The sequence below is a fragment of the Cibotium barometz genome, chromosome 29 (genome assembly GCF_041138505.1).
Source record: "Cibotium barometz isolate CiBa-2024 chromosome 29, ASM4113850v1, whole genome shotgun sequence".
Classification (NCBI taxonomy): domain Eukaryota; kingdom Viridiplantae; phylum Streptophyta; class Polypodiopsida; order Cyatheales; family Cibotiaceae; genus Cibotium; species Cibotium barometz.
The window spans coordinates 44647100-44661105 of NC_141074.1; the positions used below are offsets into that span (position 1 = coordinate 44647100).

Sequence of the window (14006 nt, forward strand, 5' to 3'; positions counted from 1 at the left end):
CTACTATGCTTCATCGAGGACTTGTGCTTATCACTTGGGTGGAGTGCAAGCAGGTTTTGGGTGCCTGAGGATGTATCAGATGAGGCTCAGATGGAAGTGGAGGAACTTGACGAGGTTCTTATTCCTGAGCATATACTGGCACATAAGGAAAGAAAGGTACAGGGTAAGGTTTCCCGTCGCTATCCTGTGAAGTTCAAGAGCTGTTCACTGATGGATACGAAGTGGATGGAGGAGGTTCACTGATGGATGCGAAGTGGATGGAGGAGGGTGACTTAGCAGATTCACCTCGGGAGTTGCAGCTTTATCTTGATGCCTATGAGTTGGAGTCGACTCTTGTTACGGCTCATTCAGGTTCAGCAGAGCATGGGTCTGGAGCATTACCTGATGCTCAAGAGGGGGGTAGCACCTCCACTCCCTTGATACAGACAGGCGCAGATGACATCTAGAGGTCGCTTGGTGACATCTTTGTATTCACCCGAAGGTACTGAGGCTGACAGTACATCTGCTTATGGGACTTTTATGATATTGTGTACTAGTCACAGGAGATGGTGGTTGAGTATGGTTCACAGTCGCGCGCACCTGGAACTCTAACTGCAACTATGGATAACTCTATGGAGGACATAAGTCTTGCGAGCAGTCCTAGAGTTGGTTTGGTTCATGGAAATATGGATCGAACTCTGTTTGTGCATGTATGCATACACTTTTTGAGGTAGAGGTATTTTTGTATTCTGGTGCCATTGGATCCTGGTACCATTGAGAATACATTGGGAAATACTCTGCATTGTGTCATCTGCTGCATGTATGTTAGTATGATACATCAAGTGCTTTATTATGTTCATGGCTGTGACTCCTGCGGGATGGTCATGAGACATATGTGGGAAAGTACTTACTGGATGTAGTGTTTGGATGCATTGAGTGCTTGCATATGCTCATGTTTTACCTTCAGTCGTGGGTCCTTCGGGATGCCCATGGGAGTATCAGAGCAGCCCTTAGACTGTTACTTTGGAGTAGGTAGAGCATTTTGAGGAGCATATTGTTTGCGAATGCATTTATGTGTCATGCATATGTGTGCCATATGTAGAATGATGCATGGTTTTGTTTTTGGCTAACACCGTTAACGTGTTTCCATTTGGTTTTAGACTTTTGCTGTAGGTTCTGAAGGAACAAGCAAGAGGACAGTGTGGCTTATTGTGCAGGATGATTGTTTTATCACCCAGATGCATTGGAGGGCCATTGTTTTTGCCATATGGGATATTTTGATGCATCACCAGAATGCAATCGAGGACGCTTGCCATTTTTCAAGAGGGGGGTATGTCATGGCCCTGTGAAAATGGAACAGTACAAGTGTGGGCATGGTGGTTGCAGAGTCAGAATATTTTATGATTCACATGGGGGGTGCTCGGACAGAGTTTAAGATGTGTGGACATCCCTAGGTGTGAAGGGGGGAACTAGAAACATTAAATTTTAATGTTTATTAAAGTTTGCCCCTAGGCCTTAGTGGCCCTAGGGACTTATTAAAGTTGGGGGCCCTAGGGATTATTTTGGGGGAGGAGCCACTTTTGGAGTAGTGCTTCTCTCTCCTCCCTCTCTCTCTAGCTTTTGGGAAAGGAGTCGTGGAGGAGCCTCTAGCGCATGTACACAAACGTGGAAGAGTGGAGGAGCAAGTCGACTGCAGATTCTGGAGGGCTGTTGCTGTTTTTCTGAGTGTAAATCAGCCGTATAGCACTGTACGGCCAGATTGTGCAAGTACACTCTCTCTCTCTCTCTTTGGTACAAGCTGTGAGACTTCTTCTCTGCTGGACTGGCTGCGCACAGGACCTGTACAGGCTGTACAGTCAGGTTTTCAGCAAGTACAGTACTGTACGGCTGCCGTACAGTGTACGGGCAGCCAGGTACAGCAAGTACAGTTGCTGCAGGGGTGCAGACAGGTGCTGGACAGGCCTGGTTACACAGATTCAGGCAACCAGAATCAGGACAGCAGGCTGTTTGTGCAAGTACGATTCCTGGCACGTATCCCGAGGTGGTACAGACGGGTACGGGGCTGTTTTTCAGATCTGTACACTTAAAGTCAGCATAAGAGTGAACAAGGGCTGGATATTCATGAACATAGACATCGTGTTGATGGCGTTCAACTGATGGAACTTTCAGCTTCTCTTTGCTTTGGGTTTGAGACTGTTTTGGGACAGTTTATGGGCTGTTTTTGTTTGGCTACAAATTCAGCAATGTACTTGGGTTTTTGGCTACAAGTACAGGTCATGTGGTTATGTTTCTTGGCATGGGAGTGAAGCAAGCTCGCATGGCTGCGTGCTCATGGAGCAGATTGTTTTCTTCCTGCTAGAAAGGAATAGTCGGAACTACAGCTATGGGCATCTCTATGTTGCCAGATGTTTCATGAGGGAACAGGTAACTAGATGTATGGGAAACAAGACAGAAGTTTCAAAGGGAAACAGGCCTAAGGGTTTCATGTGGGAACAGGTCGTAGGTTTTCTCAAAGAAACATGTTTTTGAGTTTCTCGAGGAGAAAGGTCACATGCAGGCAGAAGGTACAGGAATGGACACATGTTTGGTTCAGCCTTGCTACTGACAAGATAGGGGTCAGGGAATCCATGACAGAGATGGATAGTACCCTTGGAAGGTAGAGAGGGTTGGTACAGGTGTGTCGACTGTATGTTATGCTGTGCTGTGATACTCTTCTGAGAGACAGTTTGGGAGTCTGTGTTGTGATACAGGAGCACTGGATGTGTCAGGGTGTGATGCTGTTCATAGTGTGAGAGGCTATGGATGGTTGTGGCAGCCTTGATCATGGGAGAAAGCTTCTGTATGCAGACTCAATGTGAGAGAGTCTTTTGATATGAACAATGGCTGGACTTGTTTGGGGATGCCGTGTGGACAAGAAGCCAGATGCAGGTTCTTTGCAGGCTTCAAGAGTTCTACTGGGACGGCTGAGTTCCAGCCTTATATTGTAATCAAAGCTCTTAAAATCAATTAAAGAAATACCGCAAGGGGCGCCACTGCGATTTGGGGCCAATCGGTGTCCGTGTACTTTTTGCAGGAGCACTCTAGCTCCCCCTGTTTGTTTTCCTTTTCTAGGTCCTCAATGGTGTTGAAGTGTTTTATGTGTAAATGTTTGTTCCACCGCCCTTTGCTTTATCAGAGGCTGGTTTACACTTATGGAACACCAGGCCATCTATGCCTGCGAGTGATTGTTTTATCTTGTTACTTGAGCCCATGGGAAGCTCTGTAATGCAGCCGTGTGTAGGAGTGATGCTAGCTGGGCTGTAATGGTATCCATAGGTGCCAGGGGATCCATGAGTAGGAGCCCATCCTCTACTCTGCTAGTGCATATGTCTGCCATGTCATGTGTGAAGTAGATGGTAGTGTGTGGCGTCGGTATGTGGGGGGTTGGTGATAATGGTGATCCGGCTAGTGAAAATGCCAAGTATGTATGATCTGCCCCAATAGGACGAGGTGGGATGGAGAATGAGGTGAGAAGCTGTGATGCCTCCAAAGATCCCATAATGTAGTCTACCACCGTGCCTTCGGTCCGTGTATGACCCCCATGTGGGAAGCATGTCAGCCCTCTTGATCCCGCCATTGTAGCATCCCGTCATAAATAACGAGACGATGCCTGGCTCCCAACTCTAGTAAGTGGTCCCCATAATGTCCTCTGTCTGGTCCAGTGTCCTCTGATGCCCGACTAGCCCCTATCTCCCTTGGATCCACAGGGTGGAGGATCTCCATGTCATCATAGTCATACACCTCACACTGTCTGCTCTGTGTGTGGGCATTGAAGTCACCCGTAAGAAATACTTTCCCTAGTGTAGAATAATGTCTGACAGACAAGTGTATGGCGAGGCTCCTGTCTCCTCCTCCTGGCATGTCCTCTGTAATGACATAGGAGGATCCTGATGGAGGAAAGTAACATAGGGCTATGTATATAACCCTGTCCTGTGAGAGCTGTAAGCTGATCCACATGTATCTGGCCTCTGGATCCTGTGCTACCACTTAGTCTCCCCTGTAGCTCCCGTCTGAATAGAACTACTACTCCCCCCGACCCTCTCGAGGTACCCTGGCGTGTGGTCCTCCTGTATGCTATGCTGACTCCCACTGGAATCCCTCTACTCGAGGTAGCCCTCTCTCTGGGCTCTGATGTGTCTCTGTCAGAAGTATGATGTCTCTCCTCACCATAACATGCTCCACTCGTCTAGGTTGCACCCATAGTGAACCATTACAGTTCCATACTGCCATGTGTATCTCTGTCAGTGGCCTGGTCTGTGTCCCATAGGCCCCAAACCGCTAATCCATGGGTCGGCCATCAATGATGACCCGACCATCTCGATAGAAGGCCTTCTTGCCTTCTCTCCTCGCGTGTAAGACTCGTGGCATGCAAGCTCTCCTATGCTCTAGCTGCATCCTCGTGAGATCATCATCCAAGAAAATAGGAGCTCCCTCTAAGCCTCATAGTATGACCCTCTTCCTCATGAAGGTTAACCTCTCCGTCTCTCCTGCAAGTTGTAGGATAAGGGCTCGCTTGCGTGTTGAGTCTTTCCCGGCTCTCCATGCATTGGTGAAGAGGAGAGGGTCCTCTTCCCTGTAGCCTAGCTTCATGCATAGAAGCTGTCCATCTTTCTCGGGAGTGGAGTTGGGTGTCTCGGCTATACCTGTGACTCGAATGTTGAGGTGGCGGGCATGCCTCATCTTCTCCTCCTCAATGGTGGTGTGAATGATTTGATGTTCTTTCCTTTGAGTCTCCTCCCTCACTTCTTTACGGATGTTCTTCTTCACCACCTCAACCGATCCTGACTGCTTGGCTTCGAGTTTTCCCTCCATGTCCTTTGTGATCTCCTTGGAGATCTCTTCTTTGATGGCCGTGAGAGTGTTGTCATTGATCTCCCCTTCTTTCTTCTCGGTGTTCTTGACGGCTACCAGGTCCACTTTCAATGCACTCACCTCCTCCTTGAGTGCTATGTTCTCTTGTTCAAGGTCCGTGACTCGTGCTTCGAGGGCCATGATGTGCTGGTGTAGTTTGTTCTCCACCTCATTGAGGTTGGAATCAGATGTCTTGTTCTCCTTGATTAGTGCCTTCATTGAGAGAGAGAGAGAGAGAGAGAGAGAGAGAGAGAGAGAGAGAGAGAGAGAGAGAGGTGTATTAACGTCTACTAGAGGCCGAACTTGACCTATGAGACAAATCAATGTACAACTGTCAATATCCTTTGGGTGTCCAGAAAAAAAAAGGACAAAATGAACATGAAATAAACTATGAAAGTATTGAGCTAGTGGGGCGGGGGGGGTGTGATGGATGGAGCACTACTGCTAGAGGCTCAGTATGCAACCTATATGCATAGGGTATACAAGAATGCAATGCAGATCAAATCTGTCTAGCTCCAACCAGTACCATAATGGGGATGTAATATGTGATACATAGGTGATGGCGAGGCAAAAATCCCTCGGAGCATGATCTCCGGGTGTGAGTGTAAGTGAGCTAGCCGCTTCTGGATATGGTGTTGATGTTGAGCCCGTATCTCTGTGATCTCCCTCTGATGTAGTATGGGAGTCTGGTAGCCTAGTGCTCTCGGTCTCCGTCTGGCTCGGAGGTCTGCAGTGTGCTGAAGTGTAACCCCCTCTTGTGTCAAGGTAGGCACTGGGATAGATCTCTGGAAGAAATCAGTGAGCTGGAGCTGTTGCCCACCTCTCCCTGTGGTATGAGTCCTTATTAGTGCCTCTCTGTGACGCTGTGTCTCTAGCAAGAACTGGCCAAATCTGCGCTGGTCTGTGGATTCCATGATCCGGCGGAGTGAGGGATGTCCATTGAAGATGGTGGTGTATCTCTCTCTAATGTCACTATATGCTCTGCATCTGCATACATAATGCTCCTCACTCTCAACCTCCTCCTAGCATAGTCTGCATATCCTCTCTGTTTTGGGGATCCGTGCTGCCCTACTTGCCTCAATCTCAAGCTGGTGTGATGACACTCTGAGCTGGCCAATCACCACTCGGGCACTGTGAGGCATGTACACATCCATATATCCGGGTCGTTGAATGAATCCATCCGTTGAGATACGCATAAACCGATCTCTATAGTATAGCATCTTAGGCGGTAGAGGCTGACTGGGTGTAATCCAAGTCTCCTGAGTGTATCGCTGCCATAAATCTTGCGGAAGGACTCTGTTCCTCTCACTGTGAGAGAGCTGGATGTATGGTGCATGTATATCATACTGGAAGGGTGGCAGGTGATCTATGTCGAGACCATGCTGAGTGAGCCACTGTATCATCTGTGAATACCATGATCTCCTATCTCCACTCTCTGTGAGCTGCTTGGACGCCTCAAAAGCTCTATGTGAGAGTCGATCTGATGGCATATCTCTGATCCTCTGTATGAAGCAGATCGTCTGGAAGAGGGCCTCTACTAGCATAGGAGGTGCAGCAAACTCCGCTCTGACAATGTCATGTGGGGCGGAGGGTTTGCTGCGGATCATCCATGAGAGCATGAGAATCTGAGGCCTCTCTATCTGAGACCATGTGGAAGTGGCAAGCCCAGGGGCCCATACTGCTGCAGCATACATCAAAGCAGGGGTGACTAGTGTGTCAAACAACCACCCCTTTGTGCGGGGCTCCTGGAAGTGTGCCTGGTGACATTGTCTCTCTAGCATGGCCAGAGCTGCATACCCTCGTGTGAGTCTATCCCTGGCTGCCTGTGCCATAGTAAATCTTCCTGGCGGAGTTGCAAATGTAATCCCCAAGTACATATATGAGTACCACCTCTACCTGTCCTCCTGCTAGTGTGAAGATGGCCTGTCGTCGAGCCGGCCTTGAGGTGTGGAAAATCATGACCTTGGTTTTCCCAAGGTTCATTGTAAGTCCCCTCTGTGTGCAGAAGTCATCGAGTGCATGGAGATGATGCTGTAGTCCCATCTGCGACTCAGAGACCAAAAGAATATCATTTGCATATATCATAATGTGGACCGTGGTACCTGAGATGTCTACCCCGTCCCCACCATCGTGAACAATGAAGTCAGCCACCTCATCAATGTATAGCCCATATAGTGTAGGAGAGAGGACATCCTTGCTTCACACCTATGGTGCTAGCAATAACATCAGATAGCCCCTCGGGGCATCGTATGCGCCCGAGGACTTGCTCATATAAAGCATAGATGCCCCAAACCATCTCTGATGAGATCCCCAATGACTGGAGGTGCTAGAAGAGTCTCTCCCGTGGCACCGTGTCAAATGCTTTGTGGAAATCCACAAAGCAGCAATATAATCTCCTCTCCTGAAACCGATCCCGTCAAGTGGGAAGACTCTGTTGGACACCCACACGCTTAATAGCACAACTTTAAAACCACAATTTGAAATGGACAACTTAATACAACTTGAAATTGAAATGAAATGAAATGGAAAGATGGACACCAGCACTGGGGCCGGAACGGGCATATGTACATGGACATCATCTGGTTCTTGGAACCCATGGAGCATTGTATTTGTTAAATACTCCCAATAAATATATCATATATTGAGGGGGGGGCCGGCCAGTTCCGGCCCCAGTGCTGGTGTCCATCTTTCCATTTCATTTCATTTCAATTTCAAGTTGTATTAAGTTGTCCATTTCAAATTGTGGTTTTAAAGTTGTGCTATTAAGCGTGTGGGTGTCCACCGGAGTCTTCCCACTTGACGGGATCGGTTTCATCTCCCGCGCCCTAGCTTGATCAATCAGACATCTCAGAGTGAATATATGGTCAATAGTGGAGAAAGCTCGTCGGAATCCAGCCTGCCCTGGTGCTCGCAGTCCCTCCTCCTCTGCATATGAGCTCAACTCTGCCTCGAGCATTGCGCCATAAAGTTTGGCCATGTATGGCCAATCATGATAGTCCTGTAGTTGCTAGGGTCTAGCATGTCTCCCGCTTTGTGGAGAGGCACGATGGTGTGCATAGCCCACTCAACTGGTAGGCCCTCCACTAGTGCCCTGTTAAAGAGGCGAGCAACAAAGGGTGCCAGTGTGTCAGCTGCTGCATAAATAAGATGCTCACTCTATATACCTGTGTGGTCAGCCGATCTCCCATGCTGTAACCGGCGGATAGCTCTCTCTACCATCGAGGCGGTAAAGAAAGTAGAGGTTGTGGTATGGCGGGGCTCCATGGGCGGTTGCTGAGGGATATGGTAGAGGCTCTTTGCTTATGTGTGCCATGTGTGTGGATCCTCAATCGGGGTACGAGGGCGAGGCTCTCTCATCCTGCGCCATGCACATAGAGAGAGAGAGAGAGAGAGAGAGAGAGAGAGAGAGAGAGAGAGAGAGAGAGAGAGAGAATCTGTGTGACGTGGTCCCGTTTCCTAACGTTTCTGCAAATTCACCACGTAGAAACGTGTTTCTACGTTTCTACCTCCTGGTTCAAGCGTTTCCTGTGACACTGATCTACTGGCCGACAGAAGTCCTGGTTCACCACTATACTTTCCTTGCCTTTGACAGGTGGTTGATGCTCCAAAATCTAGTCTTTTATATGTTGCAAATCAGGGATTTAGCCTTGGGGCATGTCCATGTTCATGCACATGACAATTATGATGCATTTTGCCAAGAATGCATTCCTCACATACATGTTTGGGAGGTAGTTCAACATGTGGCATGCCATGCACCATGTTGCTTCTGCAAGAGCATCAGATTGCCATAATTCACATGTCCAAACCTAGCATGCCACAACTCCACCTCTTGCATGGTAGGAGTAGATGTAGTAACCACACAAGCACCATGTGTATTCTTTTCAAAACTATCAAGATGATAGAGTCCATGATATAGTGTCCTAGAAGTGACTGTCACATAGTCCTTTTTTGAGTCCCTCACTATGCATCTCTCATCCTCAAAATTGACAACAAACCCTCTTTGAGCAGAAGAGGACATTGACAACAAATTGTTCTTAAACCCAGGCACATAAAGTACATGTGGCAAGCATAAATCTGTACCATCAGCTGTTGATTTTTTTTTGGTTCTTTTGCATGTTGTAGTTGTAACTTGAGCATAGTCACAAAAGCATAGTTACAAAAAAACCCGTTTCTAACTTTTGAAACCTCGAAACCTCGAAACCTCAAAACTTCGAAACAGTTTCGCCCTTTGAACTTGCCAATAGGTGGTTGCAAGGGGAAATCATGTCCATGTGCAACTCCTCTTGGTCAAAAAAACCTCAAAACTGAAAGAAAATCATGTCCCTGTGTAACTCCCCTTGGCTACATACATACCCTAAACTGATAATTCTCGTCCCATTGAAAAACGCTTAGAGAACTACCTTCTAATGACCCACAACTTGCTCTTCGTTGCACTGGATTTGTCCATTCGAAACCTTCGAAACGTATGTATATGTATGTATATATACGTATGTATATATACATAAATAAATACGTATATACATATATAAATACGTATATACATATATAAATACATATATTAAACGATCACTGGATTCATTCCTTCGAAACCTTCGAAATGTATGTATATGTATGTATGTATATGTATATAATTTTTCAAAACTTGTGGTTTTTTAGCGACGGACGAAATCTTTCGAAAAAAAAACCTCGAAATCTCGAAACGTTTCTTGTGACTATAAACTTGAGTAGCTTGTTTTGTTTGAAGGAAAATATTAATGCTTTGCAGAAGTGTTTCTTCTTTTGTTGTGTCTTTGTGTTTCTTCTGTATGTGGTGTCATGGGCACTTTCTTCTTCGGTGATGCCTTCTTTGAAGCATCTTTCTTCTCCTGACATGGTGAATGGCTAGGTGGTTTTTCCCGACCTTAGTTTTACCATTCACAGAATGGTCACTGTAGGTAGTCAAGCTGGGTGACAACCAGAATCTTTGATACCAATGTAACATGCAACGGGTATGATCGTGTGACGCACAACAAGACCTTTATATCTTTATGTTAGTGAGCATGAATGTCTTTTGAGAGAAGTTAACTCTACTGCCCAGATGAATGAAAGTAGCTCTCTCTCTAGAACACCCAAGATTTTTGTAAATCTTTTGGTTTCAAGGTGAGCAATCAGTTACCTTTTCTATATGCTATTTGAAAGTTTCATACACATCCCAAGAAGCCTAGATTTATAGGTGCCTCTAATAATACCTCTTTAACTTTGGTCTCAAAATGGCTAAGTAATTGATGTAATGCCATTTTGCCGAGTGTCCATGAGCTATGGAGAATTTGCTTAGAGAGAAGGATGTACCTATAGATTGTAGTTGGATCTTAAAAGATTGATTCGCGTTGTTAAATTCTTAAACTCTTCTCGTAGTCTAATTGAGAAGTCTTCTCCTTTGTGCTTTCAAACTTTTGGTTTCACTACTCTGTATACTAAATTGGACTTAAACGATTTGCATGGTAGACAAGGTTTCCGTGAAACATGTTTCTTTGTTGCTGAAACGTGAAACGCGTTTCGCTATTGAAACGCTTCAGTCATGGACTTTTCGTCCAACGTTTCAGGGCAGCTGAAAAGTCGAGAAGGAAGAAATAAAAACGTTCAATATTGAACATTATTTCAATTTGTGCTTGTGGCTCCACCAATTATGAGGCATGTTATTTTTTGTTTATGTAACATGTATACAGTATGACTCAGGATGAGGAAATCACTCAGAATTGTCTATGGATGCAATCAACAATGCATGGTAGTTTTAAACTTTGTTTGGTTATTTGCTATTGGATTTTGGTACTTTTGTTTTCTTGATTGTAAGTATTAAAGTAAAATTTTAAATAAGTTTGAAGGCCCAAATTTGAAATTTCAGATTTGGGCCCCCAAATTGGAGGGGAAAGTTGCACTTTCACTCTCCAAGTGAAGGCCCAAATATGAAATTTCATATTTTAGTAGGTCCAAATTCGGAACTTTATGTTTAGGCCTCCAAATTGGAGGGGAAAATTGCACTTTCCCTCTCTAGTTGAAGGCCCAAATCTGAAATTTCACATTTAGGCCCCTACTAATATTCCTAAAAAGGATACTACTTTTGTACAAGTATGGCACTTATGACGAGCCAGTGCACCTCGGTGCATGAGTGCCTGTTACAGTCTCTTAAATTTCTTGTGGTTTGGAATTTCTAGAATTGTCCCCAGTTCACTGCTAGTTGTGCCAGTTCACTGCTAGTTGTGCTGCTAATGTCGCTGCTAATTGTGCTGCTATTTTGCTGCACAACAGTGAATTAATAGCGCATTCAGCAGAAAAATTGGCAGCACAACTAGTCGGTAGTAGCGAAATGTGACAAAAAGTGCAATCCCAAGCTGCCCACATTATTTCACTGCTAAATCTCGCTGCTGTGCCCCCGACGTGTTTTAGTGATTAATTGGCCAACAAGGACATGTTCTCAAAAGTGTCATCAAAGAAACCAAATCTTTATTAAAAACTAGTTCTCATTCTTGATTTGTGAGATGTATTGTGCATTTAAATGCTTGGACATTGCATGGTATTTATTGCATGTAAAAAAGTTTATTACTTGTATATTATCAACATAAAATAAGCTTATTGCTCATGTGTTGGCATGTGAATTGCAGTTGTCGAGGATGTGGAACATCCTTGGATTTGAGTTCAAGCAATCTCTATCCCCTGGATTTCTACTTTGAGGCAGGGAATAAAGGTACCCTCTCATTTTATTCAATAAATGAGAGCAAGTTTCGGAAGCAGAGAGAGGCGAAACTGATGCCCTTTTTTGAGACTTGGAACTACTGGGGTATCGAGCGGAAGAGAACCAAGCTTCTTTGTAATACTTGTGGTGCTCTAGTGGGTTATATCTATGATGATGGTCCACCTGCCAACAATCCTAGCACTGGACAATATTTCATGGGTCCCAGCCAAGCAACCCCTCGACACAAAAGATATCGAATGAAGATCAAAGCACTACAGCAGGAGACTTGATCATATAACTAATGCATGAAGGGTTTGCCTTATAAACAATCCTTAAGTAGACCTACATAAAAGGATAATTTGACGTGTTGTATATAGAAGGATCTTCATCTGCTACATCTGGTGAAATTCAAGTACATGAGACAACAAAGAGAAGCTCATTGAAAATGTGCTTATAGGCTACAAAGGGGTAGCAACAGATCTCATTTTTTCATAGGGTCCAATTTAATTAATGCTAAGGGTTCTTTATATATCTGACACCCCCCATAATGCTCAGTGTTACATTATTTATTTGGCAAATGGCCTGGTTTATGAGCAAAAAGACCAGGGTATTAAGTGATCACTGGGCAGATGAGGCTGGGTTCATAGCAGGTCCAGCATATGCACTGCAGCTAACCTGCACGATGATCTTGGCTGTCAGATTATTTTCTTAGTCACACTGGTTCAGACTGTGAATCCACCACCCATGTAATAATCTCGCTTTCGAGTCGACACACATGGCTAGTTGGGAAGCTTGTCCACCATGGACAATTTGTATGCATGCCAGATGGGTACATGCAAATTATGGGGTTAGATATCTCTCCCACCCCTTGCATTGGTTGGGCATTTCAGCTAACCTCTTCTCTTTCACCAACAAATGATAAGAGGTACCTAGACACAGGATCAAATTTTCAGAGGAACATTAACACACTTTCACTTCATTAATGTCATTGCTCAATACATTCACAATAACAATGCTAGTTAACGTAAACTACTTGGAAACCACCCTATGGGTTGCCAAGTCAAGCTCACTAAGCTTTCTAGAGCCATCTCCTCTTTCTCCTTTCTTTCCCTCTTCCTATACCTCAATTCTGATTGTGATTATTTTTTTAAGGTACACTTTCTAGTGAGAGAATGTGAATAGGTGTGCATTTAATGGGAGAGACTTGACAGATTGAGTAGTTGAGAAATTATAAAAATAAAGTTTAAAATTAATGGCTAAGATTGCCATGTGAACGTGCCCCCCCCCCCCCCCCCCCTACACATTGGAATTAGAAAGAGAACATAAAAGTATCAAAATTTTTAAAAAGAAATAATGAATTATTTTATGAAAAAATCAAAATAATAATTATTCATAAAGTATTCTAGCGTGTGTGAGTTAATATTAGCCTTGGCAAAAATTGTAAATAGAGAAGAGTGCACATTTTAATTAAACTAAGGTTGAATGGATGAAAATCTAAAGTCTAAGATTGGAAGGTGGAGGGCAAAACCTTATCAGTATTTTTTGGGAAGTCAAATAAATGTTAAATGTGGAGATAAGCATGGACATTACTAGACGACTCTAGCCATATATAAATGTAGGAGTTAACTTGATGTATGTGTGGATGCATGTAGGAGTGGTTAAGTGCATGGAAAAGGAAAATGAGTTGTCTAAGACTGAGTTGTATGGGATGTTGTAGGCTACCAACCTTAAGTTAACTAAGTGAGCATGTAGAGTAGTTAGCTGTTATTATCAGCTATATAAAGGGTCCCTTGCTCATGAGAAATCCATGAAATTTTCTCGTGAAGGAAGAGAGTACTTTTTGCATAGATTTCAGTGATGCACTTGCTCTTTGGTCACATATTTGCATTACCTAGGCTATAAGTACTCAATTAGGATCAAAAGCGTGATACTTGGGGATTGTACAAGCACATTGGGATCTTAAAAAAACTATGGGATTTGTGGAGAAAGAAGCTTCATTTGTCTGCACACATGGTACATCACCTCCTTTACAAGGCCAATATTCAAGGTACAAATAGATCCTTTATTCAAAAATTATAATTTCTCTCATTTCCTTGTATTTAATTTACATATTTCATGATAAATTAAGTTTAATTCTTTTAAATTAGATCAATGGGTTCTCAGTCGTTGCACAACCCCCAAGAACATGCATCTATAAGGTCCGACATCCTTGTGGAGACCTTAATAATTTTATTGTTGCAAAAAGTACTATAGAAAAATCAAGGACTAGAATAGGTTAACCCAAGACCTAGAAAAATTAATATTTAAATAATTTATGAGCAGCGTTAGATTAAATAGAAATTAACCTAGGTACTCTACTTGAAGTGTATCCAAATTTAGGTCAAATTTTGGACTAGTACATGGATGGTTGGATTTAATGAGAAAGATT

At 44.1% G+C, this 14006-nt stretch overlaps 1 protein-coding gene across 2 annotated transcripts in view; it reads left to right on the forward strand.

Annotated features, from left to right (window-relative positions):
- LOC147622238 (methionine-S-oxide reductase) overlaps positions 1 to 11987 on the forward strand; it is a 31136-nt gene extending 19149 nt beyond the window's left edge. For both annotated transcript variants that reach the window (XM_086823694.1, XM_086823695.1), the window contains exon 2: positions 11508 to 11987. In XM_086823694.1, coding sequence (XP_086679820.1) covers positions 11508 to 11868 — 361 coding nt within the window. In that variant the 3' untranslated portion in view covers positions 11869 to 11987. The remainder of the gene's footprint in view (positions 1 to 11507) is intronic.
- Positions 11988 to 14006: the final 2019 nt, after the last annotated feature.